Source organism: Tenebrio molitor, chromosome 1 (genome assembly GCF_963966145.1).
Source record: "Tenebrio molitor chromosome 1, icTenMoli1.1, whole genome shotgun sequence".
Taxonomy (NCBI): domain Eukaryota; kingdom Metazoa; phylum Arthropoda; class Insecta; order Coleoptera; family Tenebrionidae; genus Tenebrio; species Tenebrio molitor.
In genome coordinates this window covers 28,732,779-28,760,614 of record NC_091046.1, presented here as the reverse complement: position 1 = coordinate 28,760,614, position 27,836 = coordinate 28,732,779, and the positions used below count along the sequence as shown (strand labels likewise).

The 27,836-nt window shown below is 33.5% G+C and overlaps 4 protein-coding genes and 2 long non-coding RNA genes across 13 annotated transcripts; 2 read left to right on the top strand and 4 right to left on the bottom strand.

The window, feature by feature from the left end:
* Window positions 1-1,150: 1,150 nt before the first annotated feature.
* On the bottom strand, window positions 1,151-13,305 carry LOC138136164 (limbic system-associated membrane protein-like). 6 transcript variants are annotated; one of them, XM_069055489.1, is made up of 8 exons: window positions 13,131-13,305; window positions 12,961-13,074; window positions 2,459-2,680; window positions 2,274-2,395; window positions 2,081-2,222; window positions 1,759-2,031; window positions 1,372-1,704; window positions 1,151-1,318 (listed from the first exon to the last, which is right to left on the bottom strand). In XM_069055489.1, exons 3-8 carry the CDS (start codon window positions 2,586-2,588, stop codon window positions 1,170-1,172), a joined length of 1,149 nt encoding a protein of 382 aa, XP_068911590.1. In that variant the 5' UTR covers window positions 2,589-2,680; window positions 12,961-13,074; window positions 13,131-13,305; the 3' UTR covers window positions 1,151-1,169. The 6 variants fall into 6 exon arrangements, with proteins under 6 accessions (XP_068911590.1, XP_068911660.1, XP_068911424.1 ...); XM_069055559.1 differs by lacking the exons at window positions 12,961-13,074; window positions 13,131-13,305 and adding exons at window positions 5,370-6,400; window positions 6,926-7,390; XM_069055323.1 differs by lacking the exons at window positions 12,961-13,074; window positions 13,131-13,305 and adding exons at window positions 3,069-3,194; window positions 3,249-3,938.
* LOC138136807 (uncharacterized) lies at window positions 3,930-14,162 on the top strand. Its single transcript, XR_011161450.1, has 3 exons — window positions 3,930-4,037; window positions 13,602-13,718; window positions 13,794-14,162. It is a non-coding gene; the product is annotated as an uncharacterized lncRNA (long non-coding RNA).
* Window positions 7,654-9,183, top strand: LOC138136496 (putative nuclease HARBI1). The gene is made up of 4 exons (XM_069055736.1): window positions 7,654-8,138; window positions 8,194-8,323; window positions 8,381-8,537; window positions 8,589-9,183. Exons 1-4 carry the CDS (start codon window positions 7,921-7,923, stop codon window positions 9,164-9,166), a joined length of 1,083 nt encoding a protein of 360 aa, XP_068911837.1. The 5' UTR covers window positions 7,654-7,920; the 3' UTR covers window positions 9,167-9,183.
* On the bottom strand, window positions 9,135-10,482 carry LOC138136578 (uncharacterized). Of its 3 annotated transcripts, none has more exons than XM_069055909.1 (4): window positions 10,209-10,482; window positions 9,731-10,128; window positions 9,474-9,668; window positions 9,135-9,410 (listed from the first exon to the last, which is right to left on the bottom strand). In XM_069055909.1, the coding sequence occupies exons 1-4, from the start codon at window positions 10,211-10,213 to the stop codon at window positions 9,181-9,183; spliced, it is 828 nt and encodes a 275-aa protein (XP_068912010.1). In that variant the 5' UTR covers window positions 10,214-10,482; the 3' UTR covers window positions 9,135-9,180. The 3 variants fall into 3 exon arrangements, with proteins under 3 accessions (XP_068912010.1, XP_068912078.1, XP_068911940.1); XM_069055977.1 differs by having other exon boundaries at window positions 10,212-10,482; XM_069055839.1 differs by having other exon boundaries at window positions 9,731-10,482.
* On the bottom strand, window positions 14,161-15,073 carry LOC138136755 (uncharacterized). The gene is made up of 2 exons (XR_011161426.1): window positions 14,933-15,073; window positions 14,161-14,876 (listed from the first exon to the last, which is right to left on the bottom strand). It is a non-coding gene; the product is annotated as an uncharacterized lncRNA (long non-coding RNA).
* Window positions 15,074-17,796: 2,723 nt separating this feature from the next.
* Window positions 17,797-19,249, bottom strand: LOC138130950 (uncharacterized). Its single transcript, XM_069047680.1, has 3 exons — window positions 19,171-19,249; window positions 18,369-18,499; window positions 17,797-18,307 (listed from the first exon to the last, which is right to left on the bottom strand). The coding sequence occupies exons 2-3, from the start codon at window positions 18,445-18,447 to the stop codon at window positions 17,826-17,828; spliced, it is 561 nt and encodes a 186-aa protein (XP_068903781.1). The 5' UTR covers window positions 18,448-18,499; window positions 19,171-19,249; the 3' UTR covers window positions 17,797-17,825.
* Window positions 19,250-27,836: the final 8,587 nt, after the last annotated feature.

Here is a 27,836-nt window from a genome sequence, read left to right as displayed (position 1 = left end):
GACCCCCTAAGACTAGAACTTAGTATGCCTTGATTTATCAAACAGAAATTTAAAATTATACCATATTTTTGAAATTTTTTCTATAACATCAATTATAAAATTCCAACTGGCTTGTGGAACAGTGGATACACCAAATTAAAATACATATTGAGATGTTATTATTTGTGGGTGGATTATGTGTAGTTTGCTGGTTCGATGGTGATGATTTATTTGCACTTTACTTTGATTGTTACTTTTTACAATTCGGCGAAGGACCATTAAATGTGTAGTTTTGCTGCTTCGAGGGTGATGATTTAAATAATGTAAATGTATATTGAGTTCTGATTGTGTTAGTAGAATGACAAAAGTAAAAAGACAGTGGTAAAAGACAGAGACATGCCGAGAACCCTCTCTCTCCGTTATTATATAATGCTAAGGTGGAGTAGGGGAGGGACACCCCCTACTGGTTACTTAACAGATTATTAATTTTTTACATCTTTTTACATACTTATTTGCTTTTTTTATATTGTATACATATCTAATCTAATGATAGGATGCACCAATGACTGGTATGAATTAAAAATCCACATTCCTACTAGTCGTTTTGGAAATTGTGTTCATAGAAATATAGACAGTTACAGGTACTTTCCAATTTAATATAAACTATAAAATGCTGTTTGACAAGCAAGAGAATAAGATATTCTTTTAAATCAAAATTTAGTTTTATAAAAATAACTAGAAATTACTTGTACAAGAAAAAACTACAAGATAAATTCAAATATCTGAGTTCTAACCATGGTTAAAATAAAGTAAAAATCGTCAAAATGCGAAGTATAGGTTTTATCCATTACTAAACTTGACAAACGAAAATACGATAAAATTTGCTACAAAAGAGTTAAACGTATTAAAACTTGGGAACAGAAAATAAATGTATAATTTTTGATTTTTTTTTTAATATAAAATTTTATTTTAATTTTGTTAATCTAAATTCTCTGTTTAAATTTCTTTGTTCTTTATAATCACAAAAATGTTGTATGATAATTTTAGGTAATTTATTTAGGAAGAAATATTTCATAACATTGACTCGATGGTGGCGTGCATTTGGACTTTGTAGGAATTAATTACTCAACTGTTACAGTCATGCAATTTTATAAATTGAATTTTAACAAAATAATTTGTATATTTTATTGTCAGTAACTGAAATAACAGTTTATGATTCCCATAATGAACATCAGAAAACTGACTGCTGATGTCTTGGGAGATGTCGAACTTAAATCTAGAGGGATGATATTATCTTGGGAGTGATGTTGAACTGGAGTAATAATTTCTTCTGTTAAATCTAGAATTCCAACATTACTTGCGAATATCTTAAAATCTAGATTTTCAATTTACCTGCTCCAACAGTAGCAAACCTCAAAATGGGTGATGGTTTCGACCAGCCATACCTATTCCTTGACACCAGTAAAGCTTCATAAATAGTTTTTTCTTTCAAACCTCTGATAGTGTACGATTTAGAATACACAGGACCGGAACTGTGTTCTGTGGGGATTGTTAACTTGGTCCAGTCAGGTTTACTTAATCCTGTTTTAGGTTTATATGGCTGAAACCATAAATTGTATTCTATTATTGGGGTATAACTGTCGACTTCCCAGATTAACGTATATGAATTTTTAGAGTTTAGGTTCTTGTCCTCTGTTTTTTTAAATACCCCGGGATTTGGTACACCTAATTAAATTAAAATTAAAATGTAGCGTTCGGTGTTTTGTGTTAATTATTTACCTGACAATTGGATTTGCAGTTCTCCTTGACCTAACTCATTGATAGCTTTACACGTATAAATTCCAAAATCACTTCTTTGTACGTTCCTTATGAGTAAAGTATATTTATCACCATCTACCAAAGACTGTACTCTACTGTCTAATGGTACAGGTATATCTCCTTTCGTCCAAGTTACCGTGGCCTGAGGATCAGCTGAAATTTTACATTCAAGCTGAACTCGAAGTCCGGGTGCACTGTGAATCCACGATCGAGAAGTCATCAATTCTGGGGGATCTAAAATTTATTTTATTTGAATTATCTATCACAAGTTAAGATTTCTTACAAATTATGTTCAGCTCAATCTGATCAGTAGCTGGTTCTCCAACTCCATTGACTGCCTTGCATTCATATATTCCAGCCATTTGCCTATCAGATGCCGTAAATTTTAACAGTTCTCTATGGTTTAAAAGTTTAATTTCTTCCCCCTTAAAGAGATAATTTAGAAAAGAAAATAATAAGACCTTTTTGAAATATACTTTTGTGGTCCAAGTTATAATAGGATAAGGCACACCGCTTCCTTTACAAGACATTCGCACTTCTTCTCCAAGTTTGACTTGTAAGAAACCATTTGGAGGAAAGGGTTCAACAGAAGGGGGATCTATACAAGTAAGTGTGTGGCACATTTTTTAAAACGATATTTATATATTACATCTTTACTCACGCAAAACCTCTATAGCATGCCTTTGTTTGATCGGTGACCACGGTTCTGGTCTGATGATTTCACATATATAAACTCCGGTGTCATTTGGTTTGACTCTAAAAATTTCTAATGAACCATTTTCCCACAGCATGTGACCTTCGGGAAGGGGTACTTGTTCGTCAGCGCTATCCACAATGAGATCTTCATCTTTATACCATCTTACTGCAGTAACGAAAGCACCGTCTGCAACATAAATTTGTTATGTGGGTATGACTTTGATTTGCAGACTAGACTAAATAAGGAAGTAAATCACCGTCGCCTTAATTTAAATTACTTGTACCAATAGGACCTTAAAGAATAACAAAATTATTTATAACAAAGATTACTAATTTATTTCTTAGTATATTTTACGAATTATTGGGGTGTTCCTTATTAATAACAAATTGTTGAAGTCAAATTGGAAAATATTTGTTGACTTTATTTTACACAAAAAAAAGATAAAAACAATAATTTAAATACAGTAAAATTTATGTATCAATCCACACTTCCAAAAATATGTTTCTTTTAGTGTAGAATAATTTTTATATTATATTATTTGTTAAGTAAAGATTTGAAAAATATTGGCGCTTACCGTTTGAAGCTGTATTTAAATAACATGGCAACAAGACGGTGTTATTTTCTTGTGCTTTAACTGTAGTCGGCACACTTGAAAAATCGTTCATGTCACACTTAACATAATTATTATAGGAACTAATCACTACGAATATAAATACAAATAAGTTATAATTCATTTCGTGTGGTATGTGCGCACGTATCACATGTGTTGTAAAAAAGAGGAACTACATTAATAAAGCGCATGTAAGTGACGAAGTCGATTGTGGCAGATGTAAGAGTAGTGAACAATTACCAGGGGCCGAGGGCCATTCATTTTAAAATAGTTTGGTCTCAATTAGCGTTGTTCTTGTCATTGAATTATTGGATTAAAAATAGTAATGCTCTACTCTGATTAACTGTGTCATAATTAATTGATTAAGATCACAAAATTATCTAAATTGCATATGTATTATTTACATAATTTTGTAAATATTTTCTGCAGACATATTTTCAATAATTCGACTGTAATAAATAGTGTTTGCAAATCTTAATGGGAGTTTATCGGTGGTTAAATAAATATTTTTAGAATACATACGACTGACGATAACACAATAAGAAAATAAAAGCCGTGCGTATTAAAAGAAATAACACCTAATTTGATATTGTATCCCTATTGCGGGATAATTGAATAAAACGTTCTTATTCTGATCTCATTTAGTTAATTCTTACATGCGTAGGTCTGAAAGTGATGGATTTAGCTGTACCGAACTTTGTCACATTCTCCTTTTCTAATGAGAATTATCTTAACAAGTGATGACAAATACCGATTTTTTTCTTGATTCATTATTGTTAATTGCTGTAACTTTATCTTAAATTGAACACAATTATTGTTAGTATGATTAAAATTTTAGGTGTGTTCGGTCATGTTTTTATCGGCTTGATTGAAAATTGCAGTCATAAAAATTTAAGTAGGTACATAATACATATGAACTTATGAATCTTGTAGGTAAGTATGTTTTGGAAAACTAATTTTGTTATCCTTACAGAAGCAATTAACAGTTTTACATAAATATAGTATATCTAAACCCATTCTATTTTCTGTGTTGAAATTTACATTTCTCTTGGGTTAAAATATTATTTTTAATCGGTGATACTGGTAACATTTTTGCAGTAGATGTACATTTCGGCAGACAGATAGAGGTAAATATTTATTGATTGATAGTGATAGGAATTACAGAATAATTTTCACACATCAACAAACAAAACTTTTTAAAACGCTCAACCATAATTATTATACAGGGTGTGTCAAAAGTCGCGGATACGCTTCTTGGAACTTGAAAGTATTCACTTTCGAGTAGTTGTTAGTGTTAGTTTTATTTTATCTAAATTCGTTGAGACGCAGTGGGCTTTTAAATGTTAGAATAAGAACCTATCATAACTGAAATTATCTGTGTTATAAACAAAATAGGTGTTCGAAACGAATCAAAAATAAGTTAAGAACAGCTCCTAGTGCTTATAGCGATAAAGTATGTTAAAATTAGCCTTCTTCTTTGGTGTTAAAATTTGAGGAAAAATATCTGAAAACCATTTGGAAACATGCTTATATCACATCATTATAGGCATCATTGAACCAGTGTTTAAAAGGCTGTCCGCGACTTTTGACACACTCTGTAGGTATAGTTCATTTTTAATGCTGTAGAAAAAGTCAGGCAACCCAATATACAGTCATCAAGGCTGCCTAGACGCCTTAAATGCCTTTATTTTTTAGTAATACGATATTGTTTCTGTTCGTCATAGATACACATTTTGAAAAACAACTCATAACTCCCTTGGGATTTGTCAAATTTTTTCGCCCTCCACATTGTTGACAACAAACTAATGAGAACGAAACTATAGCAACCACATATTCACGCAATTTTCCCTGCAAAATATTTTTAAGAAAGTTTTAACTAAGTAGAGACTAAAAAATAAAATATTGTATGCACCACGGGAGATATTCATGTTTTTCCCCTCGGTTGACTTATAATTCCTCGGGCCAAAGGCCCTCGGATTATAACCACGTCAACCTCAGGGAAAAATCATGTTCATATCTCCCTTAATGCATAAATATCTATTATAATAATTGATATGAATCCACGAGGCCGCTAAAAATCCTGTTTGTCAAAATCTCCGTCAGTCTGACAAGGTTTTGACGTTCGATAAAAAAAATTAATTGAAATGAGAAAACGTGTTTAATCTAGATTTCATGTTCATGAATAAAAAAGCAGTAAGTTAGTAAATAGAAACAATAATTAACGATAACTCAAACATATTATGGATTTAAAAAATCAACTATCACCTTCGAATTCTTCCGGTTAATCCGTGTATAATCAGTGGTTCCACGGTCACTTCAATACGCACATCCAATTCCACATCTGCTCTTCTTTAGTTTAACCGTATCCCCAACCCCTTAAGTTCCGCATGTTCATCATAGACATGTTTGTAAATGTTCAACATAATGTTTTTTCGAATACGGATAAGAGCGACTTACTTTTTCGTTGAACATAATTTGTTCTGTGTAGTCCATCGATAATCAAGCATAAAAACCCTTGACCAAAGTAGCCTTTAAATTAATACCTAATTGACAGTGACACGAACTGACATTAATGCATTTATTGTGGCATTATGGCATCATGGATTGAAGTAATTTACAAAATTGAAATAGGAATGAATCTAGTAAACTATTGAAAGTGTATATTTGGCTGCCTGACTTTTTCTACAGCATTAAAAAATGAACTATAGCTATGATAAAGAGAGGTAATTTTGCCGAAACACTAACAAATAAGGTTGTGCCGTTGTACTACATGGTAAATCCAGTCATCATTTTTTTTTTCGGTTCTAATTCAAGAGTAGGTTTCTGCCATAAATATTTTGTGTTTTCGAATGAAAATCACTTTTTTAATAAGATCCACGTAAATGTTAAGGTTGACAAGTGACAGATTATTTAAGTTACGTCGTATGTTTGTACAAGAGGGACAAAGAAAACGGAAAACGGAAAAGAAGCACAAAGGGGAATACAAGAAAGAAGATAGGAAAGGGAGGGAAGAAGCAAAAGTGAGGGTACCTACTATACTGGAACATGGCGGGATTAAGTAAAAGATAGAGGGAGATGTAGAGAGAAGAAGAAGTAGAGGAGGTAGGTAGTTTATGAGAAGCTGTAAGTCCAGTCTTCTGCATTGGTTCCGATCTTTCTTCACAACGATGCATGTGGTAAGAATGAGCGTGAAGAAGCTGAACGAGTGGTTGAGCGTAGAAGTTTTGTCTCATCCACCTCATTCTTCGGATATCTCCTCAACAGACTTTCATTTCTTCCGCAGTCTCGATCGTTTCCTTCGACAGAAACACATTAAGAACGTTAGAGATGTTAAAATCGCCTTGGAGCAAGTCACGGCTTCTATGGAGTCAAATTTTTATATAAACGAAATAAGTGCAGTAAGTGCACTTGAATTGCGTTGGCAGCGTTCCTAACTTAAAATAAAGTCTATACGTCGAAACGGTCATTATTCATTATTTAATAGCCGATCCAACATTTTTTGTTTATGATAATGTTTATGAAAATGTTATCGAATCAAACTGTCGCATGAAAATAAAATTACGGGTCTGCATAAGATAGATAGATACAGATGATCACAAAAAAACGCCCCAGCTTAAATCTTTCTTATTTGAAATGCAATTTCAACGAGCGGTACATCAAATGAAAGGGTTCTAAAAATACTATAAGCTATATAGTAATAAACTTTATTTGTCGTAATTTTTGTTTAATTTTTTTTCTCCAATTTAGTATTGTGAAATAAAATGAATAATAACAAGAATTTACAAGCATATTTCGAAAATAATAGAAATTAGTGAACTTACTGCATGCAGAGAAACGCCACCTGAAATCCTTCTGAATGCCACACAAAGTGTGATACGTAGATGCTCAAGTTGAACAGTTCCGTTGAAAAATGTTTATTGTTATTTTTATTGTTTGTATTAATGAATAAAAATTGTTTCTATGGCTACAAAAATGTCTTCATAAGTAATTCATGGCCTGTTACGAATAAAGTTCTGCTTGCTCCTAATATCGTATGAACAAAAAGTCTTACAGCCAGTTGTTCAGTGGTTGGTTAACTTTCCGGTTAAGTAACACTGGTTAAAAGTTAACCAATATTTTAACCGAGATGCCGTTTTTCAGTACCAAACTTTTGGTTAGACAAATGTTGGTTAAGTAACCATTATTTTCGTGACATTGGTAACATTGCCTGTGCGCAATCACGTGCGTATTAGATTTTCAGGTTAAAAATTTGAAATTCTAATTTCGAGGTGTAATAGCTCAGCTCGCAGTAGCCATTAAATGTAAAAACCATCTATAGAATTATTTACTTCTACTGTCCGTAGTTTTTATGTCTACTTCAAAGTAGTGCTAATCTCTCACGGAACTCGTTTAAACACAAACGAGGCGAATAAATCCAATCACCATTTTCACCACGATTTCCATTACTGCAGTATGACCACAGATTACTTATACCAGATCGGACACTCTTGTCGGAACCTTTGATGAATGCATTCGCCGTCAATGACCTTCACTAGCGTGGCCCTTTAAACGGGTTAGGCCCGGTATTTCAGTCGTGGGTTAACTTTTGAGTTACCTAACCAAAATTTACAAGTTAACCAAAATTTTACACGGTACGTGTTTTTCAGTGTCTAAGCCCCGCCTCCTACAATTTGGGTTAGCTAACCAGAATATTTTTTTGGTTGGTACTGCAATTGACGTGCGGCGTGCATTTGTGAGGTTAGAATCGTTTGATTCTGACAGCAGAAGTGTCGTGTGTGTAAAGTTAAAACAACGTGGTCACGGAAGATTATTGAAAATGAATCAATTGTTTGATATATCATCTGATGATGAAGACATAATCGATTTTGTGGAGCATTTAGAAAGACCCAGAAAACGTCGTCGTTACCAAGAACGAAAAAATCATTTAGATTACTGGGACGATCAAGAATTCTACAATAGGTTTAGATTCTCAAAACCATCTGTTCGCCGCATCTTAGAAAAAATCGAAGAAGCTATAAAGTCTCCTACAAACTGGTAATACACACTAACATTGCAAAATTATTGCTTGCCTTTTATATTAATTTTACAGGAATCATGCACTTTCACCAATAGAGATGCTATTGTTAACATTAAGATATTATGCTTGTGGCAGCATGTTGATTGTGGTTGGAGATTTTGCAGGTGTACATAAAAGTACAGCGAGCAAAGCAATATTTAAGGTATTATAATGTACATTAAAGAAGAAATAGAAAATATTTAATATAACTTGATTGTAGGTTACCCAGGCTATTGCTTCACTCCGCCTGGAATATATTAAATTTCCGGAAACCCAGGAAGAAAGAAATAAAACTCAATTGGAGTTTTACAAAATTGCTCGTTTCCCAAGAGTTTTGGGAGCGTTAGACTGCACTCATGTGCGAATTCAAGCACCTGGTAATTTCTAAAAGACAGTGAATGAATATTATTCATTTTATATAATTTAAGGTGGGGAAAATGGTGAAACATTTAGAAACCGGAAAGGATTCTTTTCCTTTAATGTACAAACCGTGTCAGATGCAAATTTGAAGATTTTAGATATTGTGGCTCGGTGGCCAGGATCAAGTCATGATTCAACAATTTTTAATCAGTCACGGTTATGTGGCAGATTTGAAAATAATGAAATGGGGAATGGTTTACTCATGGGTGATGGTGGATACCCATTGAAAAGTTATTTAATTACCCCCTTGGCAAACACGAATACAAGAGCTGAGAACCTATTTAATGAAGCACAGATCAGAACTCGCAATCCGGTTGAGAGATCATATGGGGTTTGGAAGAGGAGGTTTCCCATTCTTTCCAGTGGAATTTCTCTAAAAACTGAAAAAGTACAGTGGATAATTGTAGCCACAGCCGTGCTGCACAATATGGCTTGTGATTTGAAAGAGCAAGATCCACCAAGCTTGAGTCCAGAAGAAGAAAGGGCTTTTAATTTTGTAAATAATGTTCCTGTGGAGCCGGTTCGCAGAAATGGGAATAATAATCATGCAAGAACAAATTTAATAATGTATTTTGAAAATTTATAAATATAATATTTCCTTCACTTTTTTTCATGCATTAATTTTAATTTTAATGCATGTTCTTCCCGTAAGTGTTGCATTGTCAATTCATGTTCTTCCAATAGACATTTTTGTTTTAATTTGGTCAGGTTAATGTTCTGTTTTAATTCCTGTACACGAAGTTCTTGGAGAACATCTAAATATTGGTTCTTCTTATCGGCAAGATCACACCATTTTTGATTGGTCCGACTCGTTGTTGCTTTTGATGGTCCTGAAAATCATTATAACATTAGTGTCTGTCATTATATATACATACATATATCAAATAACTTACCCGATCTTGAAGTTAATGATAATAACTCCGATGTTGGGGCTTTCAAAAGCGCGGGACTATAGTCGGACCAATCGACAGCTATTTGGGGATTTGCTGAACTACCAGGCAGACAACTATCATGTGGATTTAAGTCGTCCCCTTCGACAACTTCCACTACTTCCCCTGGTTCAACATTTGAATTGTTTAAATCTAGATCTACAATTGTAAATAATTAAAATTTCACATTTTGAACAATAATGATTAAATCCCAAACATACTTGGCACTACATTATCGCTGTCGCATAGGGATTCGTAACCAGTCATCCTTGTCCCTATTATGTCATGGACAACTGCATCGACTGGGGTTTCCATCCCAATGATGGATTCTTTTGACCCACCACCAGTCTTGTATAAACTCTTCTTAGCTGCTGAATAATTTTTGGTGGAGTTTTTTTTGGTGTTTCTCCACTTCTCCATCAGCATTTTTGTAGTGCGACGGTCACCACTTGTCACCGCATTAAATTGGTCAGTTAATTTCTGCCAAGCAGATTCTTTTTGCTTATGGGTTATGGCCCCAGATTGCTTGTTTTCGATCACTGATCGATTTTTTGCGACCAGCTCGGCCAAAAGCAAAACTTCTTCATTTGTAAAGTTTTTGCCGCGTCCTCGATTTTCCCTATTATTTTCCATTCCACAATTGGATAAAATGATATAACATGAGTATTTTCAACGTTAAGATTTAATTTTTGTACTTACGACATGTTCTTTTCGAAAAATTCACAATAAAATTCAATAAAATTCACAAAATAAGTTCAACTCTAAAAACAAAACAAACACACTACGTCAACACCACTCTCACCACGTGCACGCTTTAACCACGATTGTTGGGTTAACCCACCAACGAATGTTGGTTAACTTTTTGGTTAGACAAAATTTGGTTAGGATACCAACCCAGTAGTGAAAAACCCCTAACCAGGAAATTTAATAGTTAACCAGTTTTATTTGGGTTAACCCACGACTGAAAAACCGGGCCTTACTGCTGTTGTTGCCATATTGAACAATATGTCAGCGATACAGTGTTGCAATGGTCGCAGATTTAAAATAAAAAAAATGAAAAAAAAAAACCTGAAGTCTAATTCCACAGGTTTATTCGAAACGTCGCGTCGGAGTGTTAAAAGACAGGTTTAAAAATATTTTTTAATCAAAATATGCTTAAGACAATAGCGAGAGAAAGAGTCCTCCCTCCTTAACATTTTAAACTTATATACTACCCCCATTCCCAATATTTCACCCCCGTGGCCACGTACATAAAAATGTTGCCAGGCCACGGAGATGACCATTATTTATGGTCATAACAACTATCACACCACTGTGTTTTCCACCACTTGGGCCGGAAGGGGTGAGGTGTTTTCGCATCATCTTCCACGTGGACATCCACGTCGACTTGACGACGACGAATTGTTTTGCATTAGTCGAAGATTTTGTTACAGATATTATGCTAAACAAAAGTGCGAATACTGCGATAAAGCAAGGATAGATCGAAATTGTCATCAGACGCCGACGGTTTTTCTCGCTACGGATTTTCACATAGCACATGATCCGAACATGTACGATGTACTCGTATATTATTTTGGGACAAGCGGCAGTGCTGCGCATGCCTACGGGACTTTTAAATTGGTTAATATTCTATCCTTTTTAAATTTCTTAACATCTCTCTCGAGTGTCCGATCTGGTATAAGTAATCTGTGGTATGACTTAATAACAAAAATTGTATGTTCTCTTTGAAACATTTTGAATTATAACCTGCTATACAGGGTTATTCACGAGAGGGGTACTTCTGAATTTTTATTTTGCCGCAACCAACAATACCAATGGCAGTAACTACTAAATCAAATGTGTTATTTCTTTTAAATTAGAAATCAAAGTAAAATGGATCGGTTTGTGAGAAATGTCAGATTGGCAGATAACCTGTATTTAATCAAAATACAACAAATAAATTAACCACGGCCTCCTAGATTCATAAGAGACTCGTCTCTTATCCGGCTTGCCGCATTCGTAGTTCTAAGCATTATTTTTGTTTTATAGGGTGCGCCACAATACGGGGCTTATGTGTTGTACTGGTTGCCTGCCTTGCAGGAAATTATTGTTTTATAGACGTATTTTCAACATTTTTCAACAGTTTTAACGCACAAATACATCTGACACTTTTTCAAAATCTCAAATCAAAAACATTTTTTATGAACGGTAAATTTAATTTCAACAATTTTCTTTTTTATTATTTTTTTTATTTGTCTGAGTGCAAGTTACAAAAATTTACAATGACAGGAAGTTCTAATTTTTAAATAAGTGTCTCACTCACATTTTACAATGAACAGGACCATGAATTAGTGGATTTCCCGAAAAATATGGGGCTAAGATATTCTTCAAAACAAAATTTATATTTTCCTTTGGAATGCTTGGTAGAATTTCCACTATTGAAATTATTGTCAATTGTAGTTTGCGAACGAGAAATTTGAATTTTAGCTTCTTCACTTGCAATGGGTTTAGGGTAGATTGTAAAGATTATAATAATGAAGATTTACGATAGTGGTAAGTTTATCTACCTGCTAGTTCCTAAAAAGGGATGCCGAATATCGGTAAAATGCAAATTGTTTGTCCCCCCTGGAATGAACTGCTCATAGTCGTTCGTACATCTTCATTATTATCTAAATGTTTAATCTACCCAAAACCCATTGCAAGTGAACAAGCTAAAATTCCAATTTCTCATTCCCAAACTATACTAGACCCACAAATTGATCATTGGGGTAACTTAGTCTTCCTCTATCTTAGTAATACATTAATTCCAATAAAGGGATTTTCTTTTTCGAATTTGGATCTCGTAAATGTGACAAGCAATAATCACATCCATGGATTGCCTCCGTTATTTTCTTAATTAAGTAGCCACATAAAAAAGCCGTTGCCGCCGTCTCAATTTGAAGATTGGTACTTGGCAAATAAGTAAATGGAGATTATTTTTCTAGTTTTTCCAGAGAACTATCTTGCAAGGTGACTGAAACATTTACATTGGTCCTTAAATTTTGGAATCTTGGTAAAATTTTACTACTTGCTTATTCTGCGGCACTCATGATATTACCAGTATGATCTCTCAGTCCTATTTTCCATGCCGCATTTAAAGTCATATCATTGGGTAGATTATGATAAGAAATGTTAACTTTATGTCGTGAACTAATACAACATTTTTTCTTTGTTTGTGGCATTTTTTAAAGTTTCGACTGCACTTAGTTTTTCAAATTGACAATTTATTATATAAAATGTCATTATTCATACGTATTTTTAGTTGCATATACTAATATATGGGTCACATTAAAGCCGCTAGATGGACCTACTATACGGGGAATTTTGAAAAACAGACATTTATCGAATGCGACAGGCCGGATAAGAGACGAGTCTCTTATTAATCTAGGAGGCCGTGAAATTAACAAATTAATTAATGCCCGTTTGCACCAACCTCGGTTAAAGTATCGTGAGTTCAAATGAAATCCTGGGCTGGGAAGGCGTTGGAAACCGTCAATTGTTGTGCTTTTTTACAGCGTAGATTAATTGGAGGATGTTGACAGCTAACCTAAAATTTAGAGCCAAAAAAAATCTTTCTTTTTTTCTTTCTTTGCAATGTTTTACATTAAAAATAGAATAACTTAACGATTCCTATTCTCGAAGTAAATATCTAAGGGCACTCTTTGCTGAAAACAAACATGTTTAATTATGTCCCGATTAAACACAAACGTGTCAAAGGGCGGGAAATTCAAACTTTACACTGTTCTAAACGGTTTAATTTTTCCAACGCCTACTCAGCCCAGGATTTCATTTGAACACGCGATACTAACCCTGATTAAATTCGTAAACGCCGGTTAAAGCTTTGCACCATCCTCTTAATCACGATTAAATTGAACGTTAGCTAACCGGTCGAGTTTTGGCCGGTTAAGGACTTAACCGTGATTAAAACGAAATCGAATATGTCATATGTCGTTGCGACTGTTGACTGTTGACAAAATGAACGCAATAGAATTCGAAATTGTGGAACATGATGATCTTGAAGTCCTTGATTTTATTGAAAATGGTCAGATATATGTAAGGCAACATTATTTTCAGGATTTAGACGAAGGAACATTCGGAAGAAGGTTTCGCTTGACAAAAAACTGTGTATATCAGCTTCTAACGATGACAGAAGATCAGCTAGAAATGCTAGAATACACAACAGACAAATAAGTAGATACCTATCTGCATAAATATTTTTACATTTTGATTAATCACTTTTCATTCAGTACATTGATTTTTTTACAGAAACAACAGCGTTGCCCCAATAAACCAATTGTTAGCGTGCCTACGTTTACATGCAACTGGAGGGCATTTAGACCAGATAGAATAGTTGTCCGGGTATCTGAAGCCATTGCACAACTTTATAATGTGTACGTTGAACCTCCACCTGTGTCAGAAGAAGTTGATGAACATGAATTGAACCCACGGCCTCCTAGATATAACGATAGACTTTTAGTCTATCCGGCCGTGCGCATTCGTAGTTCAAGGCATTATTTTTGTTTTCGAGGGTGCGCTGTGGTACGGTGCATGGTTGGTTGCCTACTAGCATTATTTTTTTAATAAACATTTTTTTTTGCCGTCTATGCAATTACAAAACAAGAACAACGGAAACTACAAAATGCAAAATTTAATAAAAGAGGTTAACAACAGTTAACAAGGATTTAATTGCTTAATTTGAGTATAAATAGGTATGCAACCAATATTACACATTGATGTGCTTTTAACTTCGTTTCAAAAGAGGGAGCTCAGTTGCTCCCGTTAACATGACCAACTTCATTAAACTATGTTATGGCCATTCCAATTCCATTAAAATGCGCTTCGTATGAAGTATGTTGTGGATAGTCATAGACAACACAGTAAACCTATAGAACGCAAACTCCCATAGTTTTTTGTGCCCCGACAAAATAAGACACAGCCAGCTGGATATCCTGGCTTTTTTATTTATTTTAATTTAAAGTAAATTATTTATGAAACTAAACGACTACATTTATTTTGAAGTTTGTATTTTTAATCTTTTTTGATACATTTCCGTTGTATTTTTATAAATTTTGGTTTGGTATTTCTTGCATCCTCACAGAAAATTTTGCTGTTTATTTTCATCGAATTGTGCATGAAGTTTTATACGTTTTCGGTTCATTACAGTCCGAATTTTGGATCGACATTTTGCCTTTTTAAAATGTTGAATATGCTGAGCTTTTCTTATTTTCTTTTTGAAACTTTCACATCATAAGAATTTATATCTTCAACTTCATTACTACATAAAACAGGAGTTACACAATTATAGTGTCTCAGTATAAACGTCGTAGATCAGTAGATCGGATGAAAATTCTATAAAAAGTAGTTTTCAGTTAAAATATAATTATCAATATTTTTTTTACAATTACATTCGTTCGTGCCGAAGTCTTTGCTGGTAAAATGAAATCCACACACAGTGTAGCTGTTATACCAACACTTTCATAGGCTCCAAAGATGATAACTGCTTGTTACCAGTCTTTTTAATACATTCCATAAAACGCCCAGGATATTTAATTGGATTTGGAAATCTATGGCGAGTTCTACATGGTTTATAATACCTTTGCACGGTGCAAAGTCTCACAATAGTAAACTTATTACTTATGACCCTTATGACTTGATATGTCAACATATAATTTTTTTAAATTTTGGCATAAGTTTCCGCGATTTTTATTTTTATAAAACCGCAGCGTCCCCTGGCGGCTTGTGGTGGGTGCGTTTCCAAAAAAACAGGGAAAATGCATAGGAGTTTGCGTTCTATAGGTTTACTGTGTTGTCTATGTGGATAGTGATGAACTCAAGGCCATCTGAATCAAAAAGCTACGCTTATAAGGCCGTTTCAATTTTCGATTTTTCCATATAAACTTTGTTTCTGTGACATTTCGGGCGGCAGAACCTTTTTGCGCTCCATCTACCGATTTCGAACGCAGTCGATTGACACTTTTTCCACTTTTTACTTTGAGGTTAAGTGCTTAAAACGTCAATTAAAACATGAATGCAATAAAATATCCAAGATCCGAGCTTATTTTGGATACATTCTGGACTAGCAAAATACTAATAAATTAGAATTGCAAAAAAACATGAAATCACAACACAAGGTAGGTTAGAACAATTTATAACTTTAATATTTTTCTGCAAAGGATTTTGTTGTTCTGGATTGCACATTTCCTCTTTAATTAATCTGTTTTTTCTTGACAAATATGTATTATCTAAAACTGGTTTCAGCGTTGCAGTTGTTATCAGCTTGCAGTTCTGATTTTTATGTACTAGACAAAATGAAAGTACTGGATTTTCTAGCAAATGAGGGCCCATTATCTCAACCATTTGGTGGCATATACTGCGCAGAAATACTATTTACTTGAATTGATTTGGATGTCATTGGAACAGTTGGAATGATGAAAGACTCTAGAGGACTTTGGGGTACAGGAATTTCAACCGGAGTTTCAGTGGGAAAAGCCTAAAAAACAAAAACATTAATAAGATGACAGTAATTATGATTATGACTGTGAAAACTAATAAGTAATTAATCGAAAAATGAGAAGAGGAACATCTTTTGCCCCACAAATGAAACACGCTTTTACCATTTCATGTAAAATAGAAGGTTAATATTTCAAATTGCCGCCAATATTGTAGATTTGATTCGTTAATCGGCCACCGAGGGCGCGCAATAAGGTTCTGTCTTCTTTTGTTTTATGGCCACTCTGCAGAAACAATTATTATGTACATTGAAACGGCCTTATAAGCGTAGCTTTTTGATTCAGATGGCCTTGGATGAACTGATGAAGTGGTGCCATCTGTTTGTTAGACATCAAGGTAAAATTGCCGTCAAATTTGAAATTTTGTCAATCAAAAAACTCTGAAAATGCTCATTAAATGCATTATTTGTGGCAATTCTGAAAAACCTTTATTTCAATTTACCAGCGACAGTGGAGTTAGAGCTAAATGGTTTGAGGTTCTTCGGGAAATTTGTGGTACTAGAAAAGAAATTCGTTAACATAGTTTAATGAAGTTGGTCATGTGATGGAAATGAAGTGGCGATATCTAGTGAAATTTAGAATAACCACACATTTAAAAAGTTAAATATCAGGTTATGTTATATGCCATTTCATTGTCAAAAACTGTCAGTTTATACTTTTATGACGACGAAAACGTATAAACTGACAGTTTTTGACAACGAAAACGTATAAACTGACAGTTTTTGACAATGAAATGGCATATAACATAACCTGATATTTAACTTTTTAAATGTGTGGTTATTCTAAATTTCACTAGATATCGCCACTTCATCTCCATCATCGACTTGTCATTGGGTTTACTTTTTTTCGACATTTGGGATGGCCATAACATAGTTTAATGAAGTTGGTCATGCCGTTAAATGCCATTTTGAAATCACAAACATTTTGCTGACACGCAGGGCCGGATAAGAGACTTGTCTCTTCTCATATCTAGGAGGCCGTGATTGAACCGCTTGATAGGAGAATGTCAAATTCCAGATATACAATACGAAAACAATGCTGGTGTAGCTGCAGGTACTTTAGCAAGAAGGCAATTTATTAATGATTATTTCGCCCGACTGTAGGAGTAGTAAGAAGGCCTCTTCAACACACTGCCATTTTTTAAGGAAAACACCCCGATTTTCAAGGGTAAACTGAAAAGCAGAAAAAATCGTGAAAACACCCTCGTTTGAAGGTATATTTTAAAATTAACATTTTTTAAGGAAAACACCCCGATTTTCAAGGGTAAACTGAAAAGCAGAAAAAATCGTGAAAACACCCCCGTTTTACAGGTATATTTTTAAATTAACATATTTTCAAAAATTTTGCCGTTTTTCTATTGGGCCACTTCAGCACAAAAATGAATACGGTTTCGTCCAAGCGAATTCGTTTCGCTCATGAGTGGAGTACGTCCACGAATCGAATTCACAGTCCTGTTTTATAATGTTAACGACTTTAAAAAAATAATACAGCCCAAATGATCGAACATGTGTGGTTATCTCCAAGTTTTTTTTTAAATTGACGAAAGATAGATCCACATCTGACTTTAAAAGTGATATATTGATAAAATCAATATTGTTTTGAAAGTTATCTTGACCTTGTTAACTTCTGATATTTTTTCTTCATCACAAGGTAACTTTTTTAACAACTCAAATTCTTCATCAAGAATAATTAACTTGATTATTTATTTTAAATTTAGGGATATAGTTTTCCACTTTTCCAATTAAACAAAAAAAAAATGATACATTATTTTAACTTTATTGAAAATATCTTACATGTCTAATTTCATTGCATATAAATTCATAGCCACCTTTGCAACAACGTCTGACCGCAAAAGAGGTTCTTCTGCGACCAGACCACCACTAAAATCCTGACAGGTACATTGGCATTGGCACGGAGAGTATTCAACGACCGCATGAAATCGATTTTCAGTATATTTTCTTACTACTTTCACTCCCAAAAAATCGGCCACTGCTGTAATATCTTCATACAATTTATGTAATGACCATTGATCATCTGGAAGTTTAAGGGGAACTGGACCACTGCTGTTACTGTCATTTGTATCGTCATCCAATTCAGTAGTAGGATTTTTTAATTCATAAAGTACTTGCCAAAAACACGACGGTATCCTATTATTTCGGTGCGCCGTCACGCTTGCAATTCTCACGTCTTTGAAACAGATGCGTCGAAAGCCTTCTTTTGCTTCGCTTTCTTCCTGCATCGACACACAACCAACCATATTTGGTAAATTGCCTACAACATTTTTAATAATCCACATTAAAAGACAAACGGAAACAATTGTATTAAGACTTACGATTATCAATGTTGGGATATTCTCTCGACAGTTTTTTGATGAGGCCTGGACAACTGATCCGATCTTTAAAATACGCCATTTTCCTCGTCACATTCGACTATTCAACATTTCAACCCGATGTTCGACCACAATAGGGATGGGCCAAACTGTTATTTTCTGGTAACAGGTACAATCTGTTTCTGTTATTTTAAAATAACAGTTATTTTTAACAGGTTCAAAATAACAGTTGGTTTACTAACGCTCTGCTCTGTTTTTATTTACATTTATATTTCTTAATAAAATATTATTTTTCGTTTTTATTTGGAAATGCTTAATTTATTTTCAGAGCGATTATAATATTCCGCAATGCCACACTCAAACACGCAGTAACAGTCCAGTATTCACTATTCAATGAGAAATGAGATACATATTATTATAGGTACCACTTATGTCATTTTCCACAACTATTGTTTTTCAACCAATCACAGCTTCGAATATTCAAATCGATTGTCGATTATTGGGCTAGACGTTGTCTGCTCTGTAGCTCTGCTCTCTGCTTTTGTTGCGTTGCCTGTTATTTTTATACTCTGGTTTTCTGCTTCAGTACCTGTTTACGACATTTCAACTGCGACTCGACTTGTGTCGACTGGTGCCGATGTGATTGTAGTGTTCTGTTCTCTGCTGTGTGATGCGGATGTTTTTATCAAACTGTTATTTTCTAACCTGTTACTTCTAAAAACGAATAACAGGTGGCAACTGCTACAACTAAATAACTGTTGTAAAATAACAGGTTGCTAAATAACAACACATCCCTAGACCACAAACATAAAACATAACCACAAATCACAACAAGAGTCCACGGATGATACAAGAGTCTAGCGATCAAACCGTGAGGAGCCCACGAATACGCTTGACTGTTTCCGAAATGTTCCGAATTTTAAGAATGGAATGAAGTATGTACTAAAGTTTGTCTAAACATAAGTGAATTTTACGGTTTTAACAACTAAAGTACTTTATGAGGGATGTTGTAAAAGTGGCAATAACCAAATCTGCAGCTTTTCGTTTAACAAAGACGGGCACGCGTTGCAAAATTTACGACAGGGTAGCTAAATATTCTGTTGTGATGGATTTGTCGTGAACAACCCTAAAATCCCTCATAAAGTACTTTAGATGTTAAAACCATAAAATTCACTTATGTTTAGACAAACTTTAATAAACTTTATCTAATATTCATGACAGTTTTGTTTCTATTCAAAATATAAATTTAAATATCATTTAAAAGCCCCCTTCAATATATATTTATTTATATGTTTAAATTTCGATACTCATGTTAACTAACATACCTACCTATTAACATTAAAGCAAAAAAATAGATAAACACAATTTATTGCAATAATGCATATACGGTACAAAAAAGAATATACAGGTGTCCCAGACTAGAACTGATGCGACAGATTTTGCATACAAGTTCCTTTTTTGAAACTAATAGCGAAAATGTTAAAATAAAATTAAAAGGGTCAATAGTTTTCGAATTATGAATTATTAGAAGTGACCAATCGCAGAGAGATTTTTTTACTTAAGGAAACAGGTTATTTTCTTAAGATTTTTAGTTTCCGAGGAAATTATGTGTTCATCATAAAAATAAATAATGAAAACATTATTTAAGAAAATTTTCATTGTCTAGCAACTGAGTAGCAGTAGTGAATATACCTTTCACCTGCGAATAGAGAAACCCCCATTGGCCACTTTCAAAATAACAATTCAAAAACTATTAGCCCCTTTAATTTTCTTTTAACGTTCTGGTTCACTTAGTAAAAAGAAATTTACACCCAAATTTTGTCGCATCAATATTGGGACACCTGTATATGTATAACAACTACACTTATTATATAATGTCATCTTGGTGCAGTAAACTAAATGTTAAATTATTTTTGTTGATTTTAGGAGTTTCGTTAGTTTTTGTCCTACTTTTCTTCTTAGTGGAGAAAAATTTTCGCTGGGGTTCAATTTTCCGCTTAGTAATTTCTTCTTCGCTGCAAGGAGGGACAAAGTTCTGTGGTTCGGAATCCATTGCTGCTAATATAGATTCCATAGGCAAAAGTGCTTTTTCTATTACATTGCATTTATCCACTGTCGAAGCTTTCTCCAAGATGCACTGGAACTTTTCTAAGAGTTTTTTCTGATAATTGCCGAGTTCAGAAGTCAGATTTGCATTGGAAGGAAGAGAATTTGTGAGCTGCTTCAAAGTAATTCCTTTTTCTTTCTCTTTTTCATTATAATCAGTAAATAAGTAGTTCTCGTCATTGTCTTGAACGGTAACAGTTGGTTTGGGTTGTAGTAAAATACTGACACAAAAGGTGAATATGTTTACACATATTCCATTTAACACATGAATCCAAACAGGAACATATCTAAGCATGAATGCATTTACCACATTTTACACATTTAAGCTCACACATGCAATTGGGATTCGCCTTTTCAATTGTGTAAAAATCATCACCTCTTGAAGAACGTACAATCCAGCTGCCTTCCTGTTCTTCAATAATCGGTGTGTCATTAATTTTGTCTATATTTTTATGCCTCTTTCTCAATTCACTCATTTTAGCAGATATTTTGCCTAAAAATAATTATAAACTTTAATTATTTGAAAAAAACTAACTTCTTTTTATACCTTTATGTATAATGATGAGTTTTTCGTACAATTTATCCCTCACTAATTTCATGATAGCATTGATTGCTTTATCAAGTCTTTTCACAGTTTTTCCTTTTAAATAAATATATTTTAATGTGCGGTGCATTCTCTCCAAATGCATATTTGTGTTTAACCCCGTATGTTTTCTGTAACAATAGGCCCATGATTTTCTATTATTATAATAATTTTTTAAAAAGTATTGTCCAAAATCAGTCAGTTCGTGATCATTTGTAGTACTGTTAATAAAATTTTCAAACATTTTTTCAAAAGCAGTTTCGTCCAATTCTTCTAATAAAATTCTCAGCGTAGCATGTACAGATAACTGCTTTTCTGTTTTTTTGATTTTCGAATTAACATTTTTTTTCCAAGCTCTTAGTACATGCCAACTGCAAAATAATCTGAATTCAACAGGTCCCATTACATCAGACCACGCAATATAGAAATTTTCTGCCATATCTGACATGAATACTCGAGGAGTTGCTGAAACCCCTAAAGCTTGTCTTAGTACTGTAATAGTATATTTCAAACCAAGGTAAGAAAGTGGTTTCTTGCAGACCGCAGGCAAAGATTATAAACCGAGTCGTAGACGAGGTTTGTAAGTGCCTAAGGTCTGCAAGGACACTTTCTTAACAAGGTTTGAATACAATTTTTTTCCCTACCGGCACAACTTTGTTGAAAAAAGTAAAAAAAAAGTAAAAAAAATGGTTATATTCGTGATTAAAACGAAAATTTTGAGAATTGAATAGTAGGCTGTGTTATTTGTTTAATTAACTTGTCATCGCATTTGAAGATTTGAGGTTTGTTCGAAAATTTGATATAAACAGGGTAAAGTAATCTACCTACCTAGCTTATCTGTTTATTTTCCAGATTATATGATTGACCTACCAACTTACTTCATTGAATTGGCTTTCATTTATCAATAACTTATTTCACTTTTGACACTTTTGACATTTGTATTTTGGTACAGTTTTACCATAAACATTTCATGATTAACTTTCTTACCTTAGCGAGAAAGTTGAATTTTCTCACCTCAAATGAGGTATCCACAGCCTACATTTCTAACCGTTAGGGAGAAAAAACTATTTTAAAAACAACATTGTCGGATCGATTACTGAATGCAAATAAACAAGGAAAACCTTGCCGCAATTCGTCTAGAACCATAAGCCTGGTTAATTCAAAATTGTATGCATTTAATCCGTGAGTACTGTCAATGCAAATACAGTCACTACCATATTTTTTTAAAGTTTCCAACTGCGCGTCATTCATAATTATTAGAAGAAAATCTTCTGTCCGTAGTTCACAATATGGGCTATCTAATTGTCCTTGTCCCTTGTAGAATCTGATTACAGAATCGCAGACATTTTCTTGAATTTCTGAGATCCAGGCCTCAACACTGACATAATCACTAGAGTGTCTCACAGAATTATTTAAATTGTATAACTTCTCTATGTTGAAAAGATCTTTCCGTGTCAACAAATGCATTCTTTCCACTTTTTCTTCTGTGACAGTATCCCTGATTTCGTTAATAATGTCATCAAAAGGAATTTTCTAGCTAATTTTTGTGGCAAGCTTATTTCTTTCCAATTTTGTTAATGGAATTTTACCCAAATCCATTTGACGACCAACGTGAGTTTTTACAAACTTAGCTGAAACTTCTCCACCTGTATTGTTTATAGTAATATCCATTCTGGATGGGCAAAAACCATTAATTTTATTACTACCCATAATTTTAAGATGTCTAATATTTTTCCCACTACTTTTAAAAAATCCATCACGATGACATCGATAATAGTAATGAGTTTTACTTTCAGATTTTTTTGAAGCGTATCTAATATATTTAGAAGTATTGGACTTTTCGGTTTCATTTTTCCATTTTTCGAATTCGAGAAAATTGCTAAAATCCATACACTCTGTGGATATGTTTACACCGTGTTGTTCATTATAATGCTGCAATAGTGTCTGACGAGAATTTTCATAATTACACAACGCACATTTAACTCTTTTGGACACTTGGAATCTGCTTTCACTATATTTTCTACATGTTGAAAAATGTCTGATTAAATTAAATTTACTCTTAAATTGTTTTTCGCAATGGTGACAAATAAATATTTCTTGTAACTTTGTTTCTTGGTGTATATTATTATAATGCCTTTGGAAATTTGATTTTTTAGAGAATATTTTCTCGCAAACTGAGCATTTGTAAGTTGTTTTACCGTCCATTGTAAGCTATTCGGGAAAAATATTCTAATTTTAATTATTTTTTGAATGAATAATGTAGAAAACGTACCAACCTTTAAATTTAATAACTAACAAATTGTTGAACTTAGTATTTCACAAAATCACAGAAGTTAATACATTCGATACTGATCGTCGGTAATAATCGAAGACGGAAAACTGAATAACTTTAACCCATTTCTGTTCTGCATTGTACTCCTTTTTTGTGCTTATACAGTTTCCAAGAAAGCGGTCGAGATTATCTTCAATTTCCCGCCTTGGCTTGGGTGGGTAATTTACTTTTTGCTTTAATGTTGGTTGTTAGTTAACATGGGTATCGAAATTTAAAAAATTAAATATGTAGTTATATTGGAGGAGGCTTTTAAATGATATTTATTTATATTTTGAGAAGAAATATTTTTTGAAAGTACAGCAAAACCGCCATGAATGAGTTTAGTTAGAATTCGGATCGTTTCGTAAACACTCGGGCGTAATCGGCGGCTCCTCACTGTTTGATCGCTAGACTCTTGTATAAAAAGCCTGGTAAAAGCCAGTTATCTGCATTTTTGTTGTAGATAAAATGGACATGGAAAAAATGTTAGAAGAATATCGTCAAGCGCAGCGAATACGAATTAGTCGTAAATTAACCAACAAAGCAATGGCATTTGTGGAATTTAAAAAAGTACAGGTCCAAGACGGCTCCGGTCCTATCTTCAAAGATGTAACTATGCTGGTCAAAAAAGGGACACTACCAGATCCAGGAATAGTTGTCTTTTATAATAAACCCGCTAATTTTAATCTCATGATAGTGGGTTCATCATTCATGTTTAGTGATAAGCTGCCGTGTGACAACCAGTTAACAATAATATTTGATGGAGAAGAAGAGAGAAGAGAAGACATCAGTTTAACTTTTGCAACGAAAGAGTTGAAAGATGACTGTGCGACCGCTTTAATTCATTACTTGGACTTGAGGTGAGAAATCAATCTAGCAAATCTATTTTATTTGTAGCAACCGCTCAAGTCCACTTGTATAATCCGAGGTATAATCTAAGAAGAATTCTGAAGGATCATCTGATAAATCATTTAATAAATTTCTGAATAAATATTGTAAATTAAAAATAAAATCAATTGCATTAATTGACAAATATATATTTTCCAACACTTAAATCAAAAGGATGGAACCCAAACAGGACAAAATGACGAATTTTAAGTGTTTTCAAAGGTGAATCAGTTTCGCCGAAATCGTATTCATATGTACTGAAGTGGCCCAATAAAAAAAACGAAGTCAAAATGCTTAAAAAACAAAGACAATTTTACAGACAGGGTGTTTTACCCCATCGGAAAAATTCATTGATTTTCTTTTAAAGTCGTTAACCTTATAAAACAGGACTGTGAATTCATGGACGTAGTCGTCATGAGCGAAACGAATTCGCTTAGATGAAACTTTATTCATTTTTGTGCTCAAGTGCCCCCAATAGAAAAACAGGGCGAAATCTTTGAAAAATGTTAATTTTAAAATACACCTTTAAAACGGGGGTGTTTTCACGACTTTGTCTGCTTTTCAGTTTACCCTTGAAAATCGGGGTATTCTCACGATTTTTTCTGCTTTTCAGTTTACCCTTGAAAATCGGGGTGTTTTCCTTAAAAATGTTAATTTTTAAATATACCTTAAAATCGGGGGTGTTCACGATTTTTTCTGCTTTTCTGTTTACCCTTGAAAATCGGGGTGCTTTACTTAAAAAGTAGCTGTGTGCATAGGGGCCCTTATACTACTTCTAGGTTATACTCGTATAAGTAATAAAAATAAAATGTATATAATCTGTTTCAAAATCAAAAATCCACCAACACTGCATTCTACCTCGAAAATACAACCGACAACGTCGCCAACTTTTGTTATTAGGGTGTTTGCAAGTGTCGGAAAAAGTGGGGTTATGAAAGAAAACTGTTGACAGTCGTTTTGGTCATAGTTCATCGTGTTTTTTTATTCTCATTTTATTATTTCACTTAAAAGGTATGATATGGTAGCGACCACCATTTTGTACATAATAATTATTTTGTGTTACGTAATAAATTCAACAGTTCGTAGTCAAATTTTGGCGGGACGTTGAGCCAACCCAAAAAAAATGAAATTTATTCTAGGGATTTCTTTGTTTCTGCCAACATAATTCAACAGGTGGTGGATTTTTGATTTTGAAACAGATTATAGAATTTTTTAATATATTTATACAAGAAATACAAATCCATTTATTTATTCATTTAACTCCTTCTGCTTTAATTGTAATGTTACAACCATTGTTTCCGTTTCTATTTCAAATTTAATTAAATCATGTTCTCGACGTTGTCGCCAGTATAAAGCCTCTTCTTTATTCTTTTCTGTTTGTGCCAGCAACGCTTTTTTCCAAAAAAATAGTAACCAAACCAACTAACATAATATTTTACAAAAACGTGACGAACGTGACTTAACCGCGATTAGTTAATTTTGGTGTGGTGCAAAGCAACACAATTTTAATCATGGTTAAAAGATAATCATGATTAAGTAACCCGGATTAAGTTGAAATTCGGTGCAAACGGGCATTAGTGTAAAAGGTGTTCGAAGTGTCTACCATCGGTTTCTAAACATCCGCAGCGGCGACGGAATTCTTTCCACACTCTCCATAAATGAGGAGCATGTCAGTCTTTTCGTCGTTATTGTAAAAACACATTTTTCGAATTGACAAAGATTTTTTGCTTTAACGTCAAAGAGACAGAACTAAGAGCCATCGTGGATTCAGTTATAATTATTTTCAAAATTTGAAATCAAGATATTGTTGCAATGTGTATAATGGGTTGCCGTAAAAAGAAATTCAGAAATACCCCTCTCGTGAATAACCCTGTATACTATTATTGCAGGTTGGTGTCGTCATTTCCATTTATAACTTGAAAGTTGTCAAATATCTGTCAAAAATCATTGAAATAAATAATTTCCTAGATAGCTTGTTAATTCCACGGCTACTCTGATCCAAAGACTTTTGATCATACTATAGAATTAAAAATTAGAATAACAGGTGGGATTACTTTAGTACCGTGGATTAAAGGTCAACCTTTGGTTTGGGACGTTACTGTTGTAGATACACTTGCAGACAGTTACGTATTGAAATCATCTGAAGTCTCAGGTTTTGCCGCTGAAATGGCTTGCAATCATTTCGTTAAACTACGTGTTTAAAGGTTTAGCATTTGAAACCTTAGGCCCTTGGTGCAAAGAAGCCATCGATTTCATTAATGTCATCGGAAACCGACTTATCGCGAAATCAGGCCATTCAAAAGAAATTCCTTTTCGAGAGGATTTCCCTTGCCATTCAACGTGGAAACGCTGCAAGCATTCGGGGCACTTTTCCAGATTCCGCAATATTATCGGAAATTTTTGTATTATAAAACAAAAATGTTATGTAATTATGTTATTAATATAAAGTTTCATTATTAAAAGAAAAAAAAATTAAATATACAGGTGTGCTATATTTTTGAACTCAGAAAAACATAATGAAACTAACTGTACTGTCGCGAGCAAAAAATTCTGGTCGTCAATGTCATTTCAAAATTTGGTTAGATTGTCACAAATTAAAAAATTTCCCTGCCTGATTCTGCCCATGTCAACAAAGTGTCAAAGAAATGAGAAAAAAAATGACAATTAATGCCATACAACATGATGATAGGTTATGATATTTACGATCATTTTACAATGGAACATTTTCCATTGTGTTAAAAGATGATTTTGACGACCAATTTTTTTGCTCGCCACAGTACCAAAAAAATTGTATGTTGCTATTTAAAAAAATAAAATTGACCCTTGACCCTTGCAAGGTAGGGTTGCTAAGGGCAACATTTTATATCTAGTTTATAGTACTTTTTGACCCTTTGATGTATTTGATGTATCGCTTGTTGAAATCGGACTTCAAATAAGAGAGATATAAGCTGGGGCATTTATTTGTGATCACTCCGTAAATTAGATATACTCGTACTTATACTTATAGATTTGTACCCTTTTACAAAAGTTTAAATTTATCAACATAAAAATATACTTTTTAGAATCTGCGTCTCCAATAGGTCTATTATTGTATTCAATTTGGAGTCGTTTATGGCTATCTCTTAAAGCACTCGTGATTTAATAGATCTCTAAGAAAATTTTTATCAATATTTCAGTGTATTATTGTCATTTACACCAAAAAACTTCCAATATTATTGTTTAAACTCTACTTTTTAACATATGTTGCAGATGTAGTTGCATCCGTTACCTTGAATTACCAATTAATACAAAATTCCCTAGAATTTGAAAATTTAATTTTTTTATTTAAAAATTAAAACAAGGGTGCAAATTATACAAAATAACATAAAAAACTCGTTTTATAAGGGCATTGGCGCACTCGTGCTATACAAAACTCCCCTACGGGTCGTTTTCTACACTTGGGACTCGTGCGTCAAATCAACCCTTATAAAACTCGTTCTTTAATATACTATTTTCGAATTTGCGTCTCTAATAGGTCTATTATTGTATTCAAGTTGGAGTCGTTTATGGCTATCTATTAAAGCACGTGTGGTTTAATGGACCT

Coding starts and splice junctions, on each gene's coding strand:
- LOC138136164 (XM_069055250.1), bottom strand. CDS start 3,228: ATGAATTATAACTTATTTGTATTTATATTCGTAGTGATTAGTTCCTAT. Junction 2,396..2,458: donor GCATGCTATAGAGGTTTTGC/GTGAGTAAAGAT, acceptor TTACTTGTATAG/ATCCCCCTTCTGTTGAACCC. Junction 2,223..2,273: donor TTATAACTTGGACCACAAAA/GTATATTTCAAA, acceptor TATCTCTTTAAG/GGGGAAGAAATTAAACTTTT.
- LOC138136496 (XM_069055736.1), top strand. CDS start 7,921: ATGAATCAATTGTTTGATATATCATCTGATGATGAAGACATAATCGAT. Junction 8,324..8,380: donor CGAGCAAAGCAATATTTAAG/GTATTATAATGT, acceptor ACTTGATTGTAG/GTTACCCAGGCTATTGCTTC. Junction 8,538..8,588: donor TGTGCGAATTCAAGCACCTG/GTAATTTCTAAA, acceptor ATATAATTTAAG/GTGGGGAAAATGGTGAAACA.
- LOC138136578 (XM_069055839.1), bottom strand. CDS start 10,142: ATGGAAAATAATAGGGAAAATCGAGGACGCGGCAAAAACTTTACAAAT. Junction 9,669..9,730: donor CAGCGATAATGTAGTGCCAA/GTATGTTTGGGA, acceptor TTACAATTGTAG/ATCTAGATTTAAACAATTCA. Junction 9,411..9,473: donor ATCATTAACTTCAAGATCGG/GTAAGTTATTTG, acceptor AATGATTTTCAG/GACCATCAAAAGCAACAACG.
- LOC138130950 (XM_069047680.1), bottom strand. CDS start 18,447: ATGGCGTATTTTAAAGATCGGATCAGTTGTCCAGGCCTCATCAAAAAA. Junction 18,308..18,368: donor ATATCCCAACATTGATAATC/GTAAGTCTTAAT, acceptor AAAATGTTGTAG/GCAATTTACCAAATATGGTT.